Source organism: Bacillus rossius, chromosome 14 (assembly GCF_032445375.1).
Source record: "Bacillus rossius redtenbacheri isolate Brsri chromosome 14, Brsri_v3, whole genome shotgun sequence".
Taxonomy (NCBI): domain Eukaryota; kingdom Metazoa; phylum Arthropoda; class Insecta; order Phasmatodea; family Bacillidae; genus Bacillus; species Bacillus rossius.
In genome coordinates, this window is record NC_086341.1 from 8,613,490 (window position 1) to 8,634,246 (window position 20,757).

General features: G+C 39.3%; 1 protein-coding gene across 2 annotated transcripts in view; it reads left to right on the forward strand.

Moving 5' to 3' along the window:
* LOC134539100 (tyrosine aminotransferase) overlaps positions 1–20,642 on the forward strand; it is a 43,449-nt gene extending 22,807 nt beyond the window's left edge. The window contains exons 2-11 of one of the 2 annotated variants that reach the window (XM_063380830.1): positions 751–855; positions 4,196–4,263; positions 5,966–6,124; positions 8,083–8,274; positions 11,751–11,833; positions 12,727–12,796; positions 15,426–15,554; positions 16,886–16,969; positions 18,473–18,568; positions 18,922–20,642. In XM_063380830.1, the coding sequence (XP_063236900.1) occupies positions 751–855; positions 4,196–4,263; positions 5,966–6,124; positions 8,083–8,274; positions 11,751–11,833; positions 12,727–12,796; positions 15,426–15,554; positions 16,886–16,969; positions 18,473–18,568; positions 18,922–19,050 (1,115 nt within the window). In that variant the 3' untranslated portion in view covers positions 19,051–20,642. The remainder of the gene's footprint in view (positions 1–750; positions 856–4,195; positions 4,264–5,965; positions 6,125–8,082; positions 8,275–11,750; positions 11,834–12,726; positions 12,797–15,425; positions 15,555–16,885; positions 16,970–18,472; positions 18,569–18,921) is intronic. The other variant, XM_063380831.1, reaches the window with a different exon arrangement.
* The last annotated feature ends 115 nt before the right edge of the window (positions 20,643–20,757 follow it).

Below are 20,757 nucleotides of genomic sequence, written 5' to 3' on the forward strand. Positions count from 1 at the left end.
AAAAAAAAACTAATTGCAGACGGGACATTAAAAAAAATACGTTCCCTAAAAACAAGGGACTGGCCGTATAGTATCGTGCACCAAGGGAATGCTGCTAGGGGTACAGGTGTGGCATGTTCGAACATCTAAAACCGTTAATTTTTGACGTGACAACGTCTAATAAATCGATGAACGCCGGCTGCACGCTCCAAAAAGTGTCCCGTTACGCTCATTGTTCCGTTACACTGTGTCCCGTTACGCTGTCGGCAAGTACAGTAATAATAGGTTTTGTTACAATTGACTGAGAAATTATGGTGATTCATATAATTGATTATAGATATTTGATTACAGTTTATTTATATGAAAACTTGTTCATAATTATTTTTAAACTTTATAGCTAAATGCTAGTTTTTAAAATTAATCACAAGTCATCTACACGTGAACTGTTTCGTCGACTGTTTATAAAGTGAAGTGAAAAGTTAATGTTGTTTTCATTACTTATTACAACAATAATTTCGGCAATAAAGATTAATTATTCTTGCATTTTAAAAATCTGATTACTAGTAAAATTTCAAGTATTTATTCTTTTATTATTAAAATAAAAATGATTCAATTTTATTCATAAAAATATGCGACCATTTCATCAATGTTTTGTTATGACGTTGTCAAGTTAAACTATCGTCCGTAAACCGACTTTACAGACAATCAATTTTTTTGGGTTTTTTGTGTTGGAGTGCCTGGCTCAGTTCTGGAACGCTCGTGTGTCCGCAGGCGACCCGACCGTGTTCGGCAACCTGCAGCCTCCAGGGGAGCTGCTGGAGGCAGTGCAGAGCAGCCTGGAGTCCCTCAGCTACAACGGCTACACCGCCGGCAGGGGTGAGTGGGGCGCTAGATGCTCCCCCGCGCCCGCCGTCCCATCGATTCCTTTGGGTGTTCCCATCGATTCCTTTGGGTGTACCCATCGATTCCTTTGGGTGTTCCCATCGATTCCTTTGGGTGTACCCATCGATTCCTTTGGGTGTTCCCATCGATTCCTTTGGGTGTACCCATCGATTCCTTTGGGTGTACCCATCGATTCCTTTGGGTGTACCCATCGATTCCTTTGGGTGTAACCATCGATTCCTTTGGGTGTTCCCATCGATTCCTTTGGGTGTTCCCATCGATTCCTTTGGGTGTTCCCATCGATTCCTTTGGGTGTACCCATCTATTCCTTTGGGTGTAACCATCGATTCCTTTGGGTGTAACCATCGATTTCTTTGGGTGTACCCATCTATTTCTTTGGGTGTACCCATCTATTCCTTTGGGTGTAACCATCGATTCCTTTGGGTGTACCCATCGATTCCTTTGGGTGTACCCATCGATTCCTTTGGGTGTACCCATCGATTCCTTTGGGTGTACCCATCGATTCCTTTGGGTGTACCCATCGATTCCTTTGGGTGTACCCATCTATTCCTTTGGGTGTAACCATCTATTCCTTTGGGTGTAACCATCGATTCCTTTGGGTGTCAAATTTAAAACATCGACTGTGAGACCAGGAACGACTGTAGACACAGAAATTTTTTTGAAGATATTTAGGTAAACTCTAATCGCGAATTCATCTATCATATTAGCTATTATTAAATTCTATTTTTTTTCTCTCTCTTTTCTCTCTCTCTCTGTTTATCTCAGATCAACATGTCCAGGATTTGAAAATTTAAATTACGTTTCTCAGGGTATTTGGTTAGAAGCTTTATGCTGATTGGTTAAAATATTGGTGACTCTGAAGTAAAGTCACATGTCTAAAAATTATATATATATAAACTCCAAACCGTTAGTAGATTTAAGGTTTAGTGTAAATATAAAAAATGTTTGATATCGTGAGGATGGTCGGATAGGTTAGGAGGTTAGCTACATTAAAATGACTTTTAATATTGTAGATGGTTTAAACGTGGATAGTTTGATACATTAGTAGAGACCTGAAAAATTCGCGGATTCAGTTCGTTATAGGCTAGAATCAAAATACGTTTGCCTTTTTACTGCATCAGTGATTGGGCCACAGTTTATCTGAATGACACTCGGCCAATGAAAAACTTTCAACAAAAGAAGTATCGAATCACGAGCGTCCCAGTCCACACGTGTCGCCAATGAGCCAATGAGCAAAAGCAATTTTCCCGCGTGCATAGAGGATCATGGAGTCAATCCTACTGGTCATTGAAATCGCGAATTTTTCCGGTCTCTATACATTAGGTTATTTAGGAATTACCCATTCTTGATGTAGTTAACTTAACCAATTTGCCTTATTTTTTTATAGTATTTGTAATGTAGCCCTTATAATGAGTTGCCGATGTTATTCGAACGAGCGGCGGCGAACTACCGAGAACTTCGGAACATTTTCGGGTCTCGGAGTGGACTGGTGTGAATCTTAGGCTTCCCGTTTCTGAACACCTGCGTTACTACTACCAATACTGCTACTACTGCTACTACTACTACTGTTACTACTTAACCCTCGTCGGGCATAGCTAGCCCTGGCATGTGTCTGTGATGCAGAACACCTTCATTACTTCTACTCACTCGTATGTATGTATCACCATGCTGTTCTGAATGAATCCACCTCCGCCGTTTACTGCAGAACTGAAATGAAGGGAAATTTTAAATAAAAAAAGGGGGGGGGGGAGACTCATTTTCTGGAAAATATGTTTTGAATTGAAAATATGTAAACAGTTCCACATTTGTTGGTCTAATTTAAGATATATTTCCATGTACTTCCATGATTATGTTTATCTGCAACAAATGCCAACTTTACAACAGAAAAATATCTGTTTATTAAATTTTATTGTATTAAATGGTTTATATTGAGCACAATTATTTTTATATTCGTCTGTAAGTGCAGCAGGGTCCTCTATTTCAATAATTTTAACAGAAAATCGTAAAACAAATATATTAATTCAAATTTGGTTTCCGTAGTTAGCATATTGTGTTAACGTGTAACGGCAGGAGTAAATTTTCTTCTTTTTCGCACGGGCGACTTCAGATTTAGTAATAGTTCAACTTTTTCATGTTAAAGTATAGTTACTGGTGTCTGTCAAGCCATATAATTAAATAATAAACATGTATCGCATACTGTGGTTAAATATTTGAGGATAAAGGGAATAAATTCCGGTGATCTGTATAGTCCATGGCCTGCGACTTAACGGAAAGCATAAATTTTTTGAAATTTTATTATTGCGTGTTTGGCTGTGTAAAACTGTGGCTTCTTCAGCTCCAAATGTGTGAAAGTTTTGCTTGTACTTCATTGTGGTTTGGACTATGTTTCTCCTTTAAGAAACTGTTAAATACCAGTGCCATATACGTTTTGTTATGTTATCTGTTAGCATATAGCCCTATTTTAGTCATGTCTGTAGAACCATTTGAATTGTGATGTTTAGGTTGTTTGTATTAATAACAAAAAATCGACAGATTCTTGTCTTAGAAATGAGATGATAATACCTGTTGTAATTATTAATTGTTTTCGTTTAAAACAAAAAAAAATACTATCGTTTATTTTGCCAAGGAGAGAGCAAGTTTTTTTAAACAATAGAGATAATAACGGTCAGGAGACGGCATGTTATGACGTAGTTAAGTCACTTTTTTAACCTCACAATCGTCATACTGTAACACCCAAAAACATCGTGGAAATGGTGCTCGACCATGCCTGATGATGGTTAATGAGTATATGAATTCAATTGTTTAACAATGCTATAATTCGGGCCAGACGTCTTGCAAGACCGTGCGTTGTACAAAGTTTACAATATATTTCTTGTAGTATTAAGAACTATTTATTTGCAACTGTTGTTTTTAGAGACCGGAAAAATTCGCGGATTCATTTCGTGATAGGCTGAAATTCAAACATGTGTACAGTTCTGCTGGTTCTGCTAATGGTTCGCAGTTTAACTGTATCTCTGTGGGCCAGTGAGAGACCATCGACCAAAGAATCATCGAATCACAAGCTACCCAGTGGAGACGCCTCACAAGTTAGCGCCCAATGAACACGCGTGTTTACTTGAGAAATGCAGAGGATAATGGAGGCTACCATAGAGGTCATTGAATCCGCGAATTTTTAAGGTCTCTAGTTGTTTTCCAATGGAATCGTTTGTATTAGTTTTTTTTTTTTTTGCCGTGTGGAATTTTTTTTGAGAGACATGGCGAATTGCTCTGATTGCCGCTCAAGGTGTGTGTTGATTGGTGGTTGTTGTTGCAGGCAGCCAGGAAGCCAGAGAGGCAGTGGCCAAGTACTCTTCGACTCCCGGCTCGACCGTGGATCCAAACGTAAGTGGCGCCCGCAAAGACGTGACAAGAGTGTGATCAAGAGAGCTCCGGGCTCTCATGCTTTGCCGTTTCCATCCGCGGCGTAGGAGCAGTCCCGATTACCAGGTCCACGCCGGAGTGCTGTCGCCCGATAGCTTTGACGGAAATAGCATCTCTGTGCGCTGCCGTTGGTTTTTTTTTTTTTTTTTTTTGACGTGACAACGTCTAATAAATCGATGAACGCCGGCTGCACGCACGAAAAAGTGACCCGTTACGATATGTCCCGTTACGCTCATTGTACGCTTGCACCGCATCTATCTCTCTTCCACTCGCTATTGGAAGAACCATCGATTTGACTTTTTCGATGGACGTTAAACTTGAAACACTCCCATTCGTTTCCTACTTTTCCCTTCATCGTCCTATCCTTATCAGAATAACACAGATTGGAAGAAGTTAAATAGCAAACATGTATGAAAGTTAATAGTTAAAATAATCTGTTCGTTAAAGTAATGAACATATTTGAATTAATGAGTGCAAATAAAAGTAAATTTATCAATCAAATTGTAGATTTCATTTCACTCATTCTTTGTATCCATACGAAATAGTGATAATTCAATAAAAATGATTCAATTTTATTCATAAAATTGTGCAATCATTTCATAAATGTTTTGTTATGACGTTGTCACGTTAAACTATCGTCCGTAAACCGACTTTACAGACAACCAATTTTTTTTAGAGGGGGGGGGGGGGTTCTGATTTTTAAGAAAAACTGCATGAACACCAAAATATACCTAATTGTTTATAATAAACTTTTTTTAAATTACAAACTTTTTACAGAAGAATTCTTTTTTTTTTTTTTTTGGCAAATTCAGTAACCACATTCTCCGGGTAGATATGGATGTTGTAGTGGACATTCATGAACCTGAACCAACCACTGCAATTCAAATTTGTTTACGTTAACTGTTTGTTGACGTTCTCTCTCGTCGCTCGGGTGTGAAACTTCAGAAAATGAGTTTCGAATGACACATGAGTGTTCGTAATATTCTTGACTTTATTTCGGGGGGGGGGGGGGAAAGGGGGTTTGAACCCCTAGAACGAACCACCCCCCCCCCCCTTCTGGGTACGCCTATGCTTTGACATATGTATGTATGCAGGGGCGTAGCCAGGGGGGGGGGGTTTAGTAGTTCAAACACCCCCCCTCCCCTTAGGACCCAATCTTTTAATTAATTTCTTATTCATCACTCAAAACAAATTTCATATTAAAGTTAATAAAATTTTGTACCATTACAATATTTAAATTTAACCCTTTGAGGCACAGATAAATATTTTAAACATAAAGTAGAATCTCTTGTGTAACTTTTAGCAGACGTGGCGGAAGGAAAAGTGTATACAGCCAATGTTACTTGTTCTTGTTAGGATCGCCAGATAGCAGCACAAGGCTTACTCACGCGAGGTATTTCGGCAATACCTTTGGAACATTGCGAATAGTAACATTTTTTTCAAAGTGGTATCAAAGAAATACCACTACAAAACAAAGGGTTAAGTACCGAAAACTGCTAAAATAGCACTATTTCACACCTTAAAAATCCAAATTTTTCCCGGGGGAGGACCCCCGGACCCCCCGCTTTAATACGGGGAGGGGGGCCGGGGGGCGGCATGCTTCTTAACACCCCCTCATACACAAATCCTGGCTACGCCACTGTATGTATGTATGTGTCCCCAGGACGTGGTGCTGTGCAGCGGCTGCTCCGGGGCGCTGGACATTTGCATCACCGGGGTGGCAGACCCGGGTCAGAACATCCTGGTGCCTCGCCCTGGCTTCTCCATATACCGCACCCTCGCCGAGGGCTGCGGCATCGCCGTCAGGTCGTACGACCTCAAGGTATACCCGCCCCGTCCGCCCGTGTATGCTTGGGAGAACTGGAAAATACAGGGAGGGGCAGGGCCGCAACTAGAGTCTCTGGCACCCGGGGCATGAATGGATTCATGCGCCCTCTTCCTCCCCCCCATCTTTTTTTGCACATACCACACCAATAAAGCGGGGGGGGGGGGGGTGTCCGGGGACCCTCCCACGGAAAAAAAATTGTGATATTTAAGCATTTTCCATACCTACATGTAACAGTTTCTGTGCTACTGTAACTTCCATGCAAAAACTTTTTACCAGTTACCAGTTGTAGTAGGAATTACAATGCAAGCGATTTCGGCGGCCCCCACAGCTTTGCGCCCGGGGCGTATGCCCCGCTTGCCCCCCCCCCCCCCCGCTAGTTGCGGCCCTGGGAAGGGGGCTTAAAGATTGTCTGTCCCCAGGGCGCTATCATCAACACTGCATCCACCAACAGCAAACCTATTCTTTTCTGTTTCAACTGCAGAACTGGCAGTGCGGCCCGAAAACTGCTTCCCCTGGGATTCCAACACCACCGAGTTAGTTACCCAATATCGTTCGTTCATACGTTCTTCGATTCATTACCAGAGACCGGAAAAATTCGCGATTTCAATGACCTGTAGGATAGACTCCGTGATCCTCTATGCACGCGGGAAAATTACACCTGCTCATTGGCTACTGACTCGTGACACCCGTTAACTGGGACGCCAGTGATTCTATACTTCTTTTGTTAAAAGTTTTTCATTGGCCGAGTGTCATTTCAGAAAAAACTGTGGCCCAATCACTGATGCAGTAAAAAAGGCACACGAATTTTGATTCCAGCCTATCGCAAAATGAATCCGCGAATTTTTCAAGACTCTAGCTCATACATAACTTTAGTTTCGCATGCAGATGATAAAAAAGTGCTGGAGGATATCACAAATACGTTCGGTAAGATATAAATGCAATCAAATTTAAAAAAAAAAAACATAAATTCCCTGTATTCATTATTAATATAGAAAAGAGTATAAAATTCATTATTTCATTTAGTAAAATAATAGATTCGTTTTGATTAACAATGAAAATCAATAAACATGCTAAATATTTGAAAATGCACTGTTATTCACAATAAATAAATGTTATTCTAATTATGTGGACCAGTATTTGATATCAGTCACTAAAGTATACGATTTAAAAGCACATGTATGATTTTTATTTGTATGTAGCTCCTTTTTATTTCATCCAGTCAATTATTATTATTAATTTTTTTTTCATAACGCGCCTAAAGTACTACAACGGGACAGATAATAATATCAACGTAGGGCGATGATTTGATTTTAAAAAATTTGCATGTCAAATCCTACAATAGACGCGTAATTCCCCCGCCGAGTACTGCAATGGACAGAGTCAAGGGGGGTAATGTTACTTATGCCAACTACATATTGCAGCGTGAATAAAAATAATATTGGGCCTTTGAACCAAATACCTTGGAGATAAGTACGTACATAGATTTAAAAAAAACTTTTAACAATGTCCAGTATAATAACTTGTACTTTATTGCAGTAATTATCAGGGGCGCATATGGAAAGGGGGTCGGGAAATTTCGCGCACTGCCGGAGAGTTTTGATAGGGTGCTGGTATGTTGTATACTGCCGATATTTTAGCCGCCATGCATGCAATAAGCATAAGACGTAGTTTTGATATCAAGCCCGTTTCACAGTCACAATTTCGCAAGTGCAAGTGGACCCCCTTCAGTGAGGGACTCTTTAATTCCAGGGGGTCCCTGACCTTCCCCTTAGCCCCCCACTAGGGATCTACGCCGATGGTAGATATAACAGCCGTGTAAAACTCCAATAAACAATCTATTAAATTTAAATAAAAAAAAGACAAACAGCCTGTCTTTGAAAAAAAAAAAACTCTATTTAGTTTTTAACGTGCTGTTTTAAATTTGAGAGTAAGTAAGTGTGTGTCGCGCGCAGCCGGCGGACGGCTGGGAGGCGGACCTGGTGCAGATGGAGCAGCAGATCGACAAGAACACGGCCCTGCTCGTCGTCACCAACCCCTCCAACCCGTGCGGCTCCGTGTACAGCCGCCGCCACCTGATGGACATCCTCGAGGTGGCGCGCCGCAACTACCTGCCCGTGCTGGCCGACGAGATATACGAGCACATGGTGGGTGCGCGCGCCGCTCGCCCGGCGTCTCGCTGTGGTCCGCGGGCCGCCCAGCTTTTCAAAATGGTGGTCCTGCACTATAGTTCACGGGCCGCTCAGCTTTTCAAAATGGCGGTCCCGCACTGTGATTCGCGGGCCGTTCAGCTTTTCAAAATGGCGGTCCTGCACTGTGGTTTGCGGACCGCCCAGAGTTTCAAAATGGCGGTCCTTCACTGTGGTTCGCGGGCCGCTCAGTTTCAAAATGGCGGTCCTGCACTGTGGTTTGCGGACCGCCCAGAGTTTCAAAATGGCGGTCCTGCACTGTGGTTTGCGGACCGCCCAGAGTTTCAAAATGGCGGTCCTGCACTGTGGTTTGCGGACCGCCCAGAGTTTCAAAATGGCGGTCCTGCACTGTGGTTTGCGGACCGCCCAGAGTTTCAAATTGGCGGTCCTGCACTGTGGTTTGCGGACCGCCCAGAGTTTCAAAATGGCGGTCCTGCACTATGGTTCTCGGACCGCCCAGAGTTTCAAAATGGCGGTCCTGCACTATGGTTCGCGGGCCGCTCAGCTTTTAAAAACGGCGGTCCTGCACTATGGTTCCCCGACCGCTCAGCTTTTCAAAATGGCGGTCCCGCACTGTGATTCGCGGACCGTTCAACTTTTCACAATGGCGGTCCTGCACTGTGGTTCGCGGACCACTCAGCTTTTCACAATGGCGGTCCTAACCTGTAAAATCTTAGCACTCGGCTTACGGCAATTGGTAGCAGTAATTTAGAGAAATTGAAACGGAAGTCGATTAACGGAAATTCGTCAAAAAGTTGGTGGTCCCACGTGTTAGCACCTTAAACCTGTATTAGTCACTTTCTTAAACATTAGGGTGCATACCAAGCGCATTGGTGAGCCAAATGAAAATTTATGATAGATTAAATTCCCTGGAATATATTTGGTGAACTGAAAAAAGGTCATAGTAGAAATTAATATCAAGTTTTAAAATGCCTAGAAGCCTTACTTTATAATGATTGTAATACATATTCTCCTTGCAATACGTCATCGGGTTCTGTAGAATAGCGTCAGAGCGCGCGCTTGGTAACACCAAGGATGTTTTGAATCTCATCACTGGAAGAATATTTATTTTACTTTTCCATAACATAATATAATATAAAAATTATGCTTAATCAGCCCAACAAGGTTGTTTGTTTATAGTAATTGTTTACAGACTGATTTCAGTCGTTTAAACACAAACAATATACAAGCTTATGCAAATGTTTTAATATGTGTTTTAAAAAGTTTCAGGTTAATATTTTAGTAATGCCATATAAATATTACTTATAACATTTGTGGCAACTTTAAAGTGTTAACTGTTTAGTGAACTTTAACAAGATGGACAATATTTTAGTAACATTCCTTGTGAAAAATCCGGTCCAAACCTGAGATTTAAGATTTTTTTAAGGTTTTTTTTTATTGAAGCTGTTTCTAGACTTTTTTAATTACTGGTTATTTTGGGCTGATAATGGTGGCAAGCAACATTTACAATTCAGGCAGCGAATTCTGGCGGGGGGCGCAGAAAGTAAGTGTGCGATTTGTGTCTATAAATTTTGGTATGTACTCGGAAAGCAAATATTTTATTTATCAGAATATTTATCACGCTCGGCATTATTTTAAAGAATTATACTTTAAAAGTTGTGTCCAAGTTTTGTATTATAAGTTTACTAGCTGCCCGACCCGGCTTCGCACGGCTATACTAATGGGAAAAAAATTAAGCCACATCTCCCATTTACAGTAATGGTAAATAACAAAAAATTCAGTGAAAATTTATTACAATGCTGTATAATGTAACGGAGAGAAAATGAATAGCACCGATGGTTTCCCGACTCGTGCACGCAACGTACAACTGATGTACCCGTACTTCGCTACGGCAGTCTACAGGCAGATCACTGTTGCGCCGCTCATTATACATGCCCCTCCTTGTGGGTACGCCACTGCCGCGCGATGCCCGTTGCCATGGAGACGCAGAAGGCATGAACAATGCAAAATCCTGTTCTCATGCAGACAAAGTACCCACTGTTGCCCGGTTTTAACCACCCATGGGATCTAATTTTCGGAAAACGTCATCCTGCGTAACATAAGGGACATTACTGTGAAGTTTCAAGTCTGTAAAATATATATATTTGAAAAAAAGGGCAATTTGTGATATTTAAAGTACCCGCAAAATTTCAACGGTGATGAGGACTGCACTAACAATGAAATAGTCGTTGCCATAGAGACGAATGAAGCATCAACAAAGCAACAGCCGTTGCCATGGTGATTTACTACCAAAAACTGGAAATAAAAAAAAAATTAGGGGTGGACTACCCCTAACATTTAAGGGGATGAAAAATAGATGTTGACCGATTCTCATAGATACCGGATAAGCACAAAAAATTTCATCAAAATCGGTCAAGCCGTTTCGGAGGAGTATGGCAACGAAAACTGTGACACGAGAATTTTATATATTAGATTTCCAATATTAACAACACGAGAACACATGTATTTGCTCGTTACCAATGTTAGATGATTACACATTACTGCCAAGTACTGAAAAACTCGTTACATTTTTTTTTTGTAATTGGAACAGGAGCATTCATGTAAAATTACAGATATTTGTAAATTTTTACAATGTGATGACAGCAGCGTTTCGATAACAGCAATCTGTTACCGTCGTCAGGCAAACAGCGGACTGTAGCTCTGCTCTGCTTATCACTTTTCATTAGCTTCTTTTTGGCGCTGTGCCAAGATACATGCCACTAATCAAGGCGATTTTGTAGGGAATACTTAAAGTTTTCAATGGTAAAATTCAAGCCGAAATTGTGAATAATGAATTTTTTCAGGGTGGAGGGTTCGGCGTTGTGCGTTTCCAAGTTATGACATTTCTAAGTTTTCTGTTTCCAAGTTATGACATTTCTAAGTTGTGAGTTTCCAAGTTATGACAGTTCTAAGTTGTGAGTTTCCAAGTTATGACAGTTCTAAGTTGTGAATTTCCAAGTTATGACAGTTCTAAGTTGTGAGTTTCCAAGTTATGACAGTTCTAAGTTGTGAGTTTCCAAGTTATGACAGTTCTAAGTAGTGAGTTTCCAAGTTATGACAGTTCTAAGTAGTGAGTTTCCAAGTTATGACAGTTCTAAGTAGTGAGTTTCCAAGTAACGACAGTTCTAAGTAGTGAGTTTCCAAGTTACGACAGTTCTAAGTTGTGACTTTTTAAGCTGTATTGGGATACCCTCACCATTTAGTACTTCATAATTAAAAATTTCACAGACCTCGTCAAAAACGAAACAGCGTGCACGAAACCGGTAAAAGCTGTCATTTTAAAATGAATTCACGAAACGTACTCGCCAGTTGAAAATAGTACCCAATTCTGAAGTTCTTAATGAAAATACACTGGCCACCAACTACATCCGCCACTCTAACGCCTGGTTTTGAACCCAAACCACCCAGTGTTAATGACACGCGTCTTTGTTCAGGTGTTTCCCGGAAAGGAGTTCATTTCAATGGGCTCGCTCTCTCAAGATGTTCCTATTTTAGTCTGCAGTGGACTCGCCAAAAGGTACGTGACAGTAATTTTAATGTTGCTATGAACTTTAAAGTACCCACTGTACCAAGCGCGGCTCCAGAGGAAGGGCGCAGGGGGCGATAGCCCCTTCCGAGCCCAAATTTCACTTCCTATTTCTTTGTAGGGAATATTAATGTTAACTTAAATACTTTCGTTAGTATGCTAAACTATTCTTTCAATCAAAATTTGTACGAAAATACTGAATTTCAGTATTTGAGACCATATATTTTGTGAATATCCCAAGGGCAATGTCATGATTGTTAACTGCATCCTCCTGTGTGAGAGCCCTGCCCGAGAGGTTTTCCTGGAGCCGCCATTGCACTGTACAGTAATCAATTGTAGTCAATGTATTCTATGCACCTAAACTTACAGAATTCATTTCATTCCTTGCTACCAGATCGGGGCAACTTAATTTTATAATATTAATAAATAAAAATACTTATACATGGTAAACGTGAAACTGTGTTTGTATTTAAATAATGTAATGATATTCAGCTGCCAAAGAGTGAATAGGTATTTGCTAAAGTACCTGTAAAAAAATTTATCTTGTACAGTGTTTATGTCCAGTATATTAAGTAGGGTACGCACATAGAAAAATTAAATAGAGCATTGACTGTAGCGAGAAAGCTGCAGATTATAAAAATATATATATAATCAAATTGTACCACTAAACTACTACCTAATATTATTTATCATTCTAACTTACAGCGAAGTTTATAAGAATAGAACTATCTACTTATCTCTCGCAGCAAAAAGCTTTTCTTCTACGGATTTTAATTTATCTGCTTCTGTAGTTCTTGTTCATTTGGAACTTCACATGCTTAAAATCAGCAGTTGGCCCGAAGTTATGTTAATTCCTACGTCACATTTGATTTTTTTTTTTCCAGGTTCCTTGTGCCTGGCTGGAGGATTGGATGGATAATCATTCACGACAGAAATGGAATCCTCCAAAAAGAGGTATGAACTAAAGCTTGTGAAAGTAATGCAAGCAACGAAAAATAAAAATGTTTTTATACAAATAAAACCAAAAGAAAAAATTTCCATTATTATGGTCTGGGGGAAGATGGCTGCATGAGTAATTAAGTCGTGGAACAAATCTCCCTGTCTGTCATCTCGACAGTGTTTCAGTGAAATAATAATTTGAGGTTTCAGTTTCAAATATTCGCCACGAAAAAATTCACAGAACGGCAACAAGACTGTAATGGCATGTGTTGCCACTAAATTAAAAAAAATATTGTGAGCGAGTCTTTTAGTACTTGCCAGTGATGTATAATATCCAGGGCCGGATTTAGAGGTCTGGAGGCCTCGGGGCAACAGAGGAGCGGAGGCCCCCTGGCCCCAAATTATTTTCCAAATAAAATGAACAAGTTTTTTCAGTCGAGTTCTCCAATAAATAATTTATTGTGAAATCAAGTAGATTCTCTTAGTATTTAAAAACATACATAAATATAATCGGAGCCAAGAATTATATGAAATTAAATTTTAGTGTTAATGAATATTTCTGTTAATTTTAACAATAATATAATCATGTATGTAGGTACAAAGTACTGTAGGTAAAAGTAAAACAGCGAAAAAAGAATATCAAAGGATTTGTGGGGGCCCTCCGTTTGTGGAGGCCCCGGGGCTTTCGCCCCGGTTGCCCTCCCATAAATCCGGCCCTGATAATATCTAACCTCAGTTGCGAGCAAATCAAATTGTTCTCATGTTGCAAATAACTTAAAAACACGAGACTGTAGTCTCCACTTGGTCACGTGGCGATGACATAATGGCCGACGCAGGCAGCCAACTTCTGAAAGTGACGACGGACCTGCGCGGCGATAGAAGAAGTTGGCGGGTGGCCTACCTCCAGGCGGCAAAACTCGGCGCACACTCTAAGTCGCTTACACGAAAATTTATATAGTACGTTACACGTGTAACAAGGAGTTTTATTAAAAATACTGCCCATTTGGTTAAAATTCACTAAACAGATAGCACTACACTGTAAAAGTTTCTTTTTCTGTTTGTGAACATTGGTTCGCGCCAACCGCGAGAGATGACAGCACCATTGTTACACATTTCCATGGAATACTCATTTCTTAGTCAATATAGTTATTTACTAACACTGTCATCACAAAATTTCATTGGTTGAATTCAACATTAAAATTTCAATTTTCAACCGATCTCTCGCTGGTCGTGTGCTTCATCTGCTATGTACTCGCTGACGTTTTTTTTTTTTTTTTAAATTTTTAAACACAGCTTAAGTCATTTTAAAGGATGTCCATAAAAATGTATCCCTGTTTCAATTGTATATTATAACAGTTTTAATTTGGACTATTTACAACAAATCATACATAAAATTGAAGGTATATACGGCACACGTCCAACCTAAAGTCCAATTCTTCCCACTCTTTGGTTAACACGTCCGGAGTAATTCAGTTCTGTGCCTTAATTCTGGCAAATCATTAGGTAGTGGCGGAATGTAGACACTATCTTTTATAAAGCTCCCAAAATAAATAAAAAATTGCATGGCGTTATATTAGGTGAACGATGAGACCAGCGAAAAAAGAGCTCTGTCGTCTCGACCGTTACGAAAAATCCAACAGTCTGCGACTTGGACGTTCAACCGTTGTCATACAAGGAGATTCCAATGGGCAGTTGCAAAAATAAAGTTTACAGGTCCACCCTCAGCTAATTGAAGAAACAATTGAGTTTTTCATTGTTGCACTTTGAAAACCGAATCACAGTAACGCTTACAGTTGATAACTACTGAAAATGTAGAACTGGGACATTATGGAAGTTGTATACAGTACACTCCCGATTAAGTGGCAGGGCCACCGCGGATAGTGTAAATCGCGGATCATCCGCAAAAGGGCCAAAAATGGGAAACAAAAAAAGGAAACACTAATTTCAACTTAAAAATCTAAAAATTTATGTACAGGAAAATCTACAATTAACAGTAAAAACTTTTTAAATGATGCTAAAATTTTAGTATTTTACAGTATATTATTTTATAATTTCAGTCATGTAAACATAAAAGTGCTCAACCATACGACTAGAAACAAAGCGTGACAGAGTCAAAAATAGCAACGCATGCCAGCCTATACTGCGTGAGTTCCGAGAAGGCCTGTGGCGTTTTACTGCATGTTGCACACAATGCACTCGTCAGTAGAGTTAAAATTTGCTCACTTGTAGTAAAATACAAATTTACATATGTGTAGAGACCTAAAAATTCGCGGATTCATTTCGTGGTAGGCTGAAATTCAAACATGTGTACAATTCTGCTGGTTCTGCTATTGGCTCGCAGTTTAACTGGAGCTCTCTGGGCCAATGAGAGACTATCGACCAAAGAAGCGTCGAATCACAAGCTACCCAGTGGAGACGCCTCGCAATTTAGTACCCAATGAACACGCGTGTTTACTTGAGAGATGCAGAGGATAATGGAGGCTATCCCAGAGGTCATTGGAATCCGCGAATTTTTCCGGTCGCTACATATGTGTTGTATTTTTCGTAGCATGCGCGGATAATAGGGAGTTTACTGTATTTGAACGCGGAGTCGGATGCGTGAAAACTTCCCTCCGTCATTTAGCAAGCAGGCTGTTGCGCGCAGGTGTATGGTGGACTGCAGCGCATGAGCCAGAGGACTGTCGGCTGCAACACCTTGGTGCAGGGAGCCCTGCCGGCCATTCTCGCAAACACGCCCAAGGACTTCTTCGTCAACACGATCGCCGTACTGTATGTAGGTACATCCACTGTGCTCGGATTCCAGGGAATATCGCGTTGGCAAGCCTTCATTTTACTTCATTTTACAGACGAGAGAGCCACACCCGAAGTTCCCCGAAGTTTCCCGAAGTTCATGCTCGCTTTTTTTTCCCTTCCGTTCTATCTCATTATATAAACCAGTGTGGCATTACATTTTGCGGTCGATAAGGATAGGTTATAGCTACATTATAAATACTTTAAAACATTGTGGATGGTTGGTTATATTAGGTAAGTATAGCTACACATTGAAAATACTGTAAAATCATTTTATGGTTGCTTAGCAAATAACTTTTTTAATATGTAGCTATCCAGGGCTAGGAAACCGTTTACATGATTTCACAGTAGCTATCTTTAATGTAGCTGTCCTGACCAAATCAACCGTCCACAATGTTTTAAAGTATTTATAATGTAGCTAACCTAAACTAATTGACCATTAGTTATCATGAGTTACAATGAACCAAAAAAAAAAAAAAAAACACCGAAGATGCACGTTCGGGCGTTTGGCTCTCTCGTCTGTGAAAAGAAGGCTTCCCTATCGTGTTTCATTATCGCGTTTGCTGCTCCAACAATGCACGGGAACGTTACAAATGGCATTTTAAGGTTATTAAATATTTGACTAAACACACACACATATATATATATATATATATATATATATATATATATATATATATATATATATATATATGCTTTTTAGACCGCAGTAATGGCAGATTTATGGCAGAATTTACATGCATCATATAAATAAAGTTAATAGTGACTGAATGCTACAAATATTTTTCCCTAACCCTATTTAGAGACACTTTTAACAGTAGAGCAATAAAAAATTATCATCACGTGAAAACTTATATCCTTCCAAGGTTTTATGCCAGCTTGCAGTCTGTAGTGCTTCTTGTTATAATCTTCTGAAAACTATTGTAACTGTGGTGATAAAATTATATTTTGCACAAGTAAAAAATAGTATTTTGTTAACTAAATATTTTTAACAAAAAAAATTAAAAAAATTGAAATATGAACATGAATATTTCTTGAAAATAAAACCTTAAAAGATTAGACCACTGATTTCTGAAAAGGAAACCATGTAAAATTGAGTATGGTCATGAAATTGAACTTTTGTCAACTTTACAGAAAACTCTTTTAAGTGTTGCAAAAAAAAACTCGCAGTCTAAAAAATATTTTATAATTTTTGTGCTCAAACCATGTGAATTGAACAATATAAAACATGTCTTCAAGAACACGTGAATCAAAAACTAATATCCTCGCTTCGTAATGCACCGTGAAAATAATCTTGTCTCTGTCTGTACGCAGAATAATGCCCTGGTAGCGTACGACATACTGAAGAGGGTTGAAGGACTGTACCCCGTCATGCCCGAAGGAGCCATGTACATGATGGTTGGTAAACCTGCTTTTACCTCGTCCTATCTTGCATGTGTAGTCGCAGATGAATTTTAAAATAAGATCAAGCTCAAACAAGGACGTATTTAAGGGAGCAGCACAGAATAGTAAGTGCCTTATGTGTCCAACTATAATAATTATCAAATCATGTGAATTCCATGTGAAACTAATCCTTGAAAAATTGTATTGTAATTTTGTCTACTAAATTTTAACATTTTTTATGTAAAAAAAATGGCCAACACACTAATCAAATAAATCTCTTAAATTTTACGGCAACTTACAAATGTGATAATGATAATGCAACTGGTATTTTCGTCAATAGGAAATTTAATAGCTCAATAAATGTTGAGACAGAAATATTGAGCTGCAATTACATTTTTTCCTCCTCCCTTGAATAAGTCCTGAATATGCCATTGTTTTAACAGTATTAAATATAATTATATGAGGGCATATTTGTATATGTGTATGTGAAGTAAGTGATCCTAATGTATGTGGTAGGTACTGAATCTATGCATCAGTGCTGGTTCAATGGCAGCTGATCTGAATCAAAACTGTCCTGAGAGAGGCAGTGGAATAGTCTTCTGTGAGATTTTTGTTCACTCAACTTATGTTCGAAAGTAAGCTGTGTAGCTTAGCTCATACAATGTACACATAACATTCATTTTTTTGCATCTACAAGTGGAAACTAGTTATTCCTCTTCAATTTTATTTTTTTGCCATAATTTTTGCATGTTGTTGCTTTTTAGAATACATATCCAAATAATAATATAAAAATATTTTATTGACCATAAGAACATGTTTTAATCTAAACTAAAAGTCAACATCTCATTCCAAAAATAACAATAATTGTAACTACATTATATTATTATTATCGTAATAATTTGATTGACTTTTAAGTATTCTAATATACGTATTTCATTTTACTTAGAACTCTAAAAAATATTTTGATCATTGTTTGTTATTCATAGGAATGTGTTGAGTTAGACTTTAAGTGGGTAGGTACCTACCAACCTTCTTGCGTGGTAAACACACAGATCGTACCTACATATTAATGAGTAGAAAAAGTAAGTTGATTATTAAGTTGAAGAATACACATTTTTTTTTTTTTACATTTTAGTGCATATTAATTTGTTTTGGAAAAGTTTTTGGTTTGAAGTCTGGTTTTTTTTTGTTAAAATTTTTGTTTATATAGATGCCCACTGGTATAATTTTTGCTTGGAGAATTTCCAAAATTATTTTTACCAATGCTGTTTTTAAAATTGTTTTTTTTTTTTTCCTGATCCTTAAATGTTTTACCTGACCACTTTCGAATCCCGGACTTTAGGATGTTCAGATGACTGCAGCAACTCTGTTTGCTCTCTAGTGAATCACTTTTAGCTTGTTTTCATTCTGTAATATTGCTATTTTAGAAATCAAACTAATCTGAAATTAGTTATTTCTGCATGCTAATAATAACTAACTAACCATTCTGTTAGTTAATTTTTTTTTTATTCCTGGCAGGTTGGCATCGACATGATCGATTTCCCGTTCGAAGACGAACTTGAATTTCTGCAGCAGCTGATGCGGGAGGAAAGCGTCTTCTGTCTGCCCGGTCAAGTAAGTGTCGCATCGGAGGTCAGAACAATAAGCGAGATGTGGGGCCAGAAAAAAACTAGCTTCCGCTAATTTCTGACGTAAATATTTCAACTGAGTTTTGAAATAATGCTTTTTTTTAATTTTTTAGCCAACTTAGTTTGAAGTGCCATTCGTTTGTAAAAATGTAAATGAGTGTCCGGATTTATTCGCGAAAAATACATGGGTCTACAAGTCGAAGTCGCTCTAATTGCAATTTGTCTTTGGGAACTTATTTTTGAATAACACACTTTGCTGTAGTTTTAATTTCAGTGTATGATGGTTAAATGTGCTTAATGCTCGCCTCTGAACAAGTTTCGCCGCCGCCCGTGTTCCAGTGCTTCGACTACCCGAACTACATGAGGCTGGTGATAACGGTCCCGGAGGACCTACTGAAGGAGGCGTGCCACAGGATAGCAGACTTCTGCGCACGGCACCACAAGACCATCTGCACCCTGCCCACCTGACAAGGGGGTGTGGGGGTGCTTGGGGGGGAGGATCTCCGGGAGCCGCCCCGACGAACCGGGCGCCCGGATCCACACCCCACGGTCGCTCGACCCCCACATCCGTGCAGCCAGGGAAGAAAACCTGTTGCCGGTTCCCACCCTCTCGCCGTGCCGAGAACCATGACTTGTTGCACATCACCGCAGCGAAACTCGTAGGCGTTACATGGTTCGTACCTTTTCACATTGGTCGACATCGAGTTTTTAAGAAGCCCGTTAATAACATAAATGTCTTCAGATGTACATTAATTTCAGTAGGTTCCTGATTTTACTCACAGTTCACCGTAAGTTAAACTATTATTCATATCACTCGAAAGAAATTAGCTGGGTCACCACTGACAAAAGAAACTCTCGGGCAAAAAAAATATACGTGGACCTAATTTAACACTGTGAAACACAAAGTGCATGTGTGCGATTATGACTTTGCTGCCAGTGTCCGAATCGAAATAACGCAACATAGGTACTTGATGTTTTTTAGTTTTTATGAGAATTGAATAACATGTTTATTAAGGAGTTTTATAGTTGCCATGGAGAAATATAAGGTCATTTAAGGGCTCTTAAAATAAAAAATAAATAAAACAAATTTATGGATTTTAAGGAAATTAAGGAGGGGCATGAACGCTACGAGACTACAAAAAAGAAACAATGTTCCTTGTTTAACACGGATTTTATTTCTGCCTCCTCCCAGTGCAGTACAGAACCTCTCCAGCTTTCCACACACGTCAGCGCTTAACTTTCCGGCTATGCTCCCAATCCTCTTCGTATCCTTGTATCGTATCCTTTTCTCTCTCGTCCCTCCCCAAACATAGTCTTTAATGACTTTGATCGCTCCGATATGTTGAGCTCTGTGCGTAATACCATTCATCGCACGTCGCAAAACTTAACAACATGACAGGTGGCAAGGATTGTAAAAATTGGACAGACACCACAGTCCTCCGGATGCTGAGGCTGACCTCATCTGCCCATTGGCTGAAGGATTGCAAGAGCCTCGGACTGGGTTGCCCGTGTTTCCGTACTTTGTACTTTTGTGGAGGGTGCTACCGATGGAGCAGCACAGAGGTACAGCCGTCTGAACGACAGTCGTTCGCGAAATGAACCCTTGGAATTCTTCCCATCTCTGCTCGTAGGTTTTGCAGGTCGATTAGAAAGTGGCATTTGAGAATGCACCTGATAAAAGACGGTTGACGATTGTGAACTCCTCTTCCGACTCTTGTACAGATTATCTTCCAAACGATCCTTTCCCTGGCTACACCGATGTCGTGACAAGAGAAACGCTGGTCACTGCTGACCGCGGTTAATGCTTAATTTTTTGCGAAACCGAGCAATTCGTGGGCTTTTGAGAACACACTGGACTTCCTTCAGTTCATTCTGTAATCATGCTCGGAAAGGAAGACTAAAATATGTGCAAACATGAATATCATGATTGGAAAAAGAAACTACCATGATTTAAAGATAAAACAAATCCATAATATGTTTATATCAACCATTGATTGTTTGATTATCATACTTTGTACAAATGTGAATTGTTATGACATTAAAGTTATTTTTTTTTTAAATATTCATCTGAAATTCACTACATTAAAATCCTGTGATCAAGATCAACCAAACACTTAATTTTCTGTACTTTGAAATTAATTTTCCACATTTTCTTAGTTAAAATAATTCTTTCTA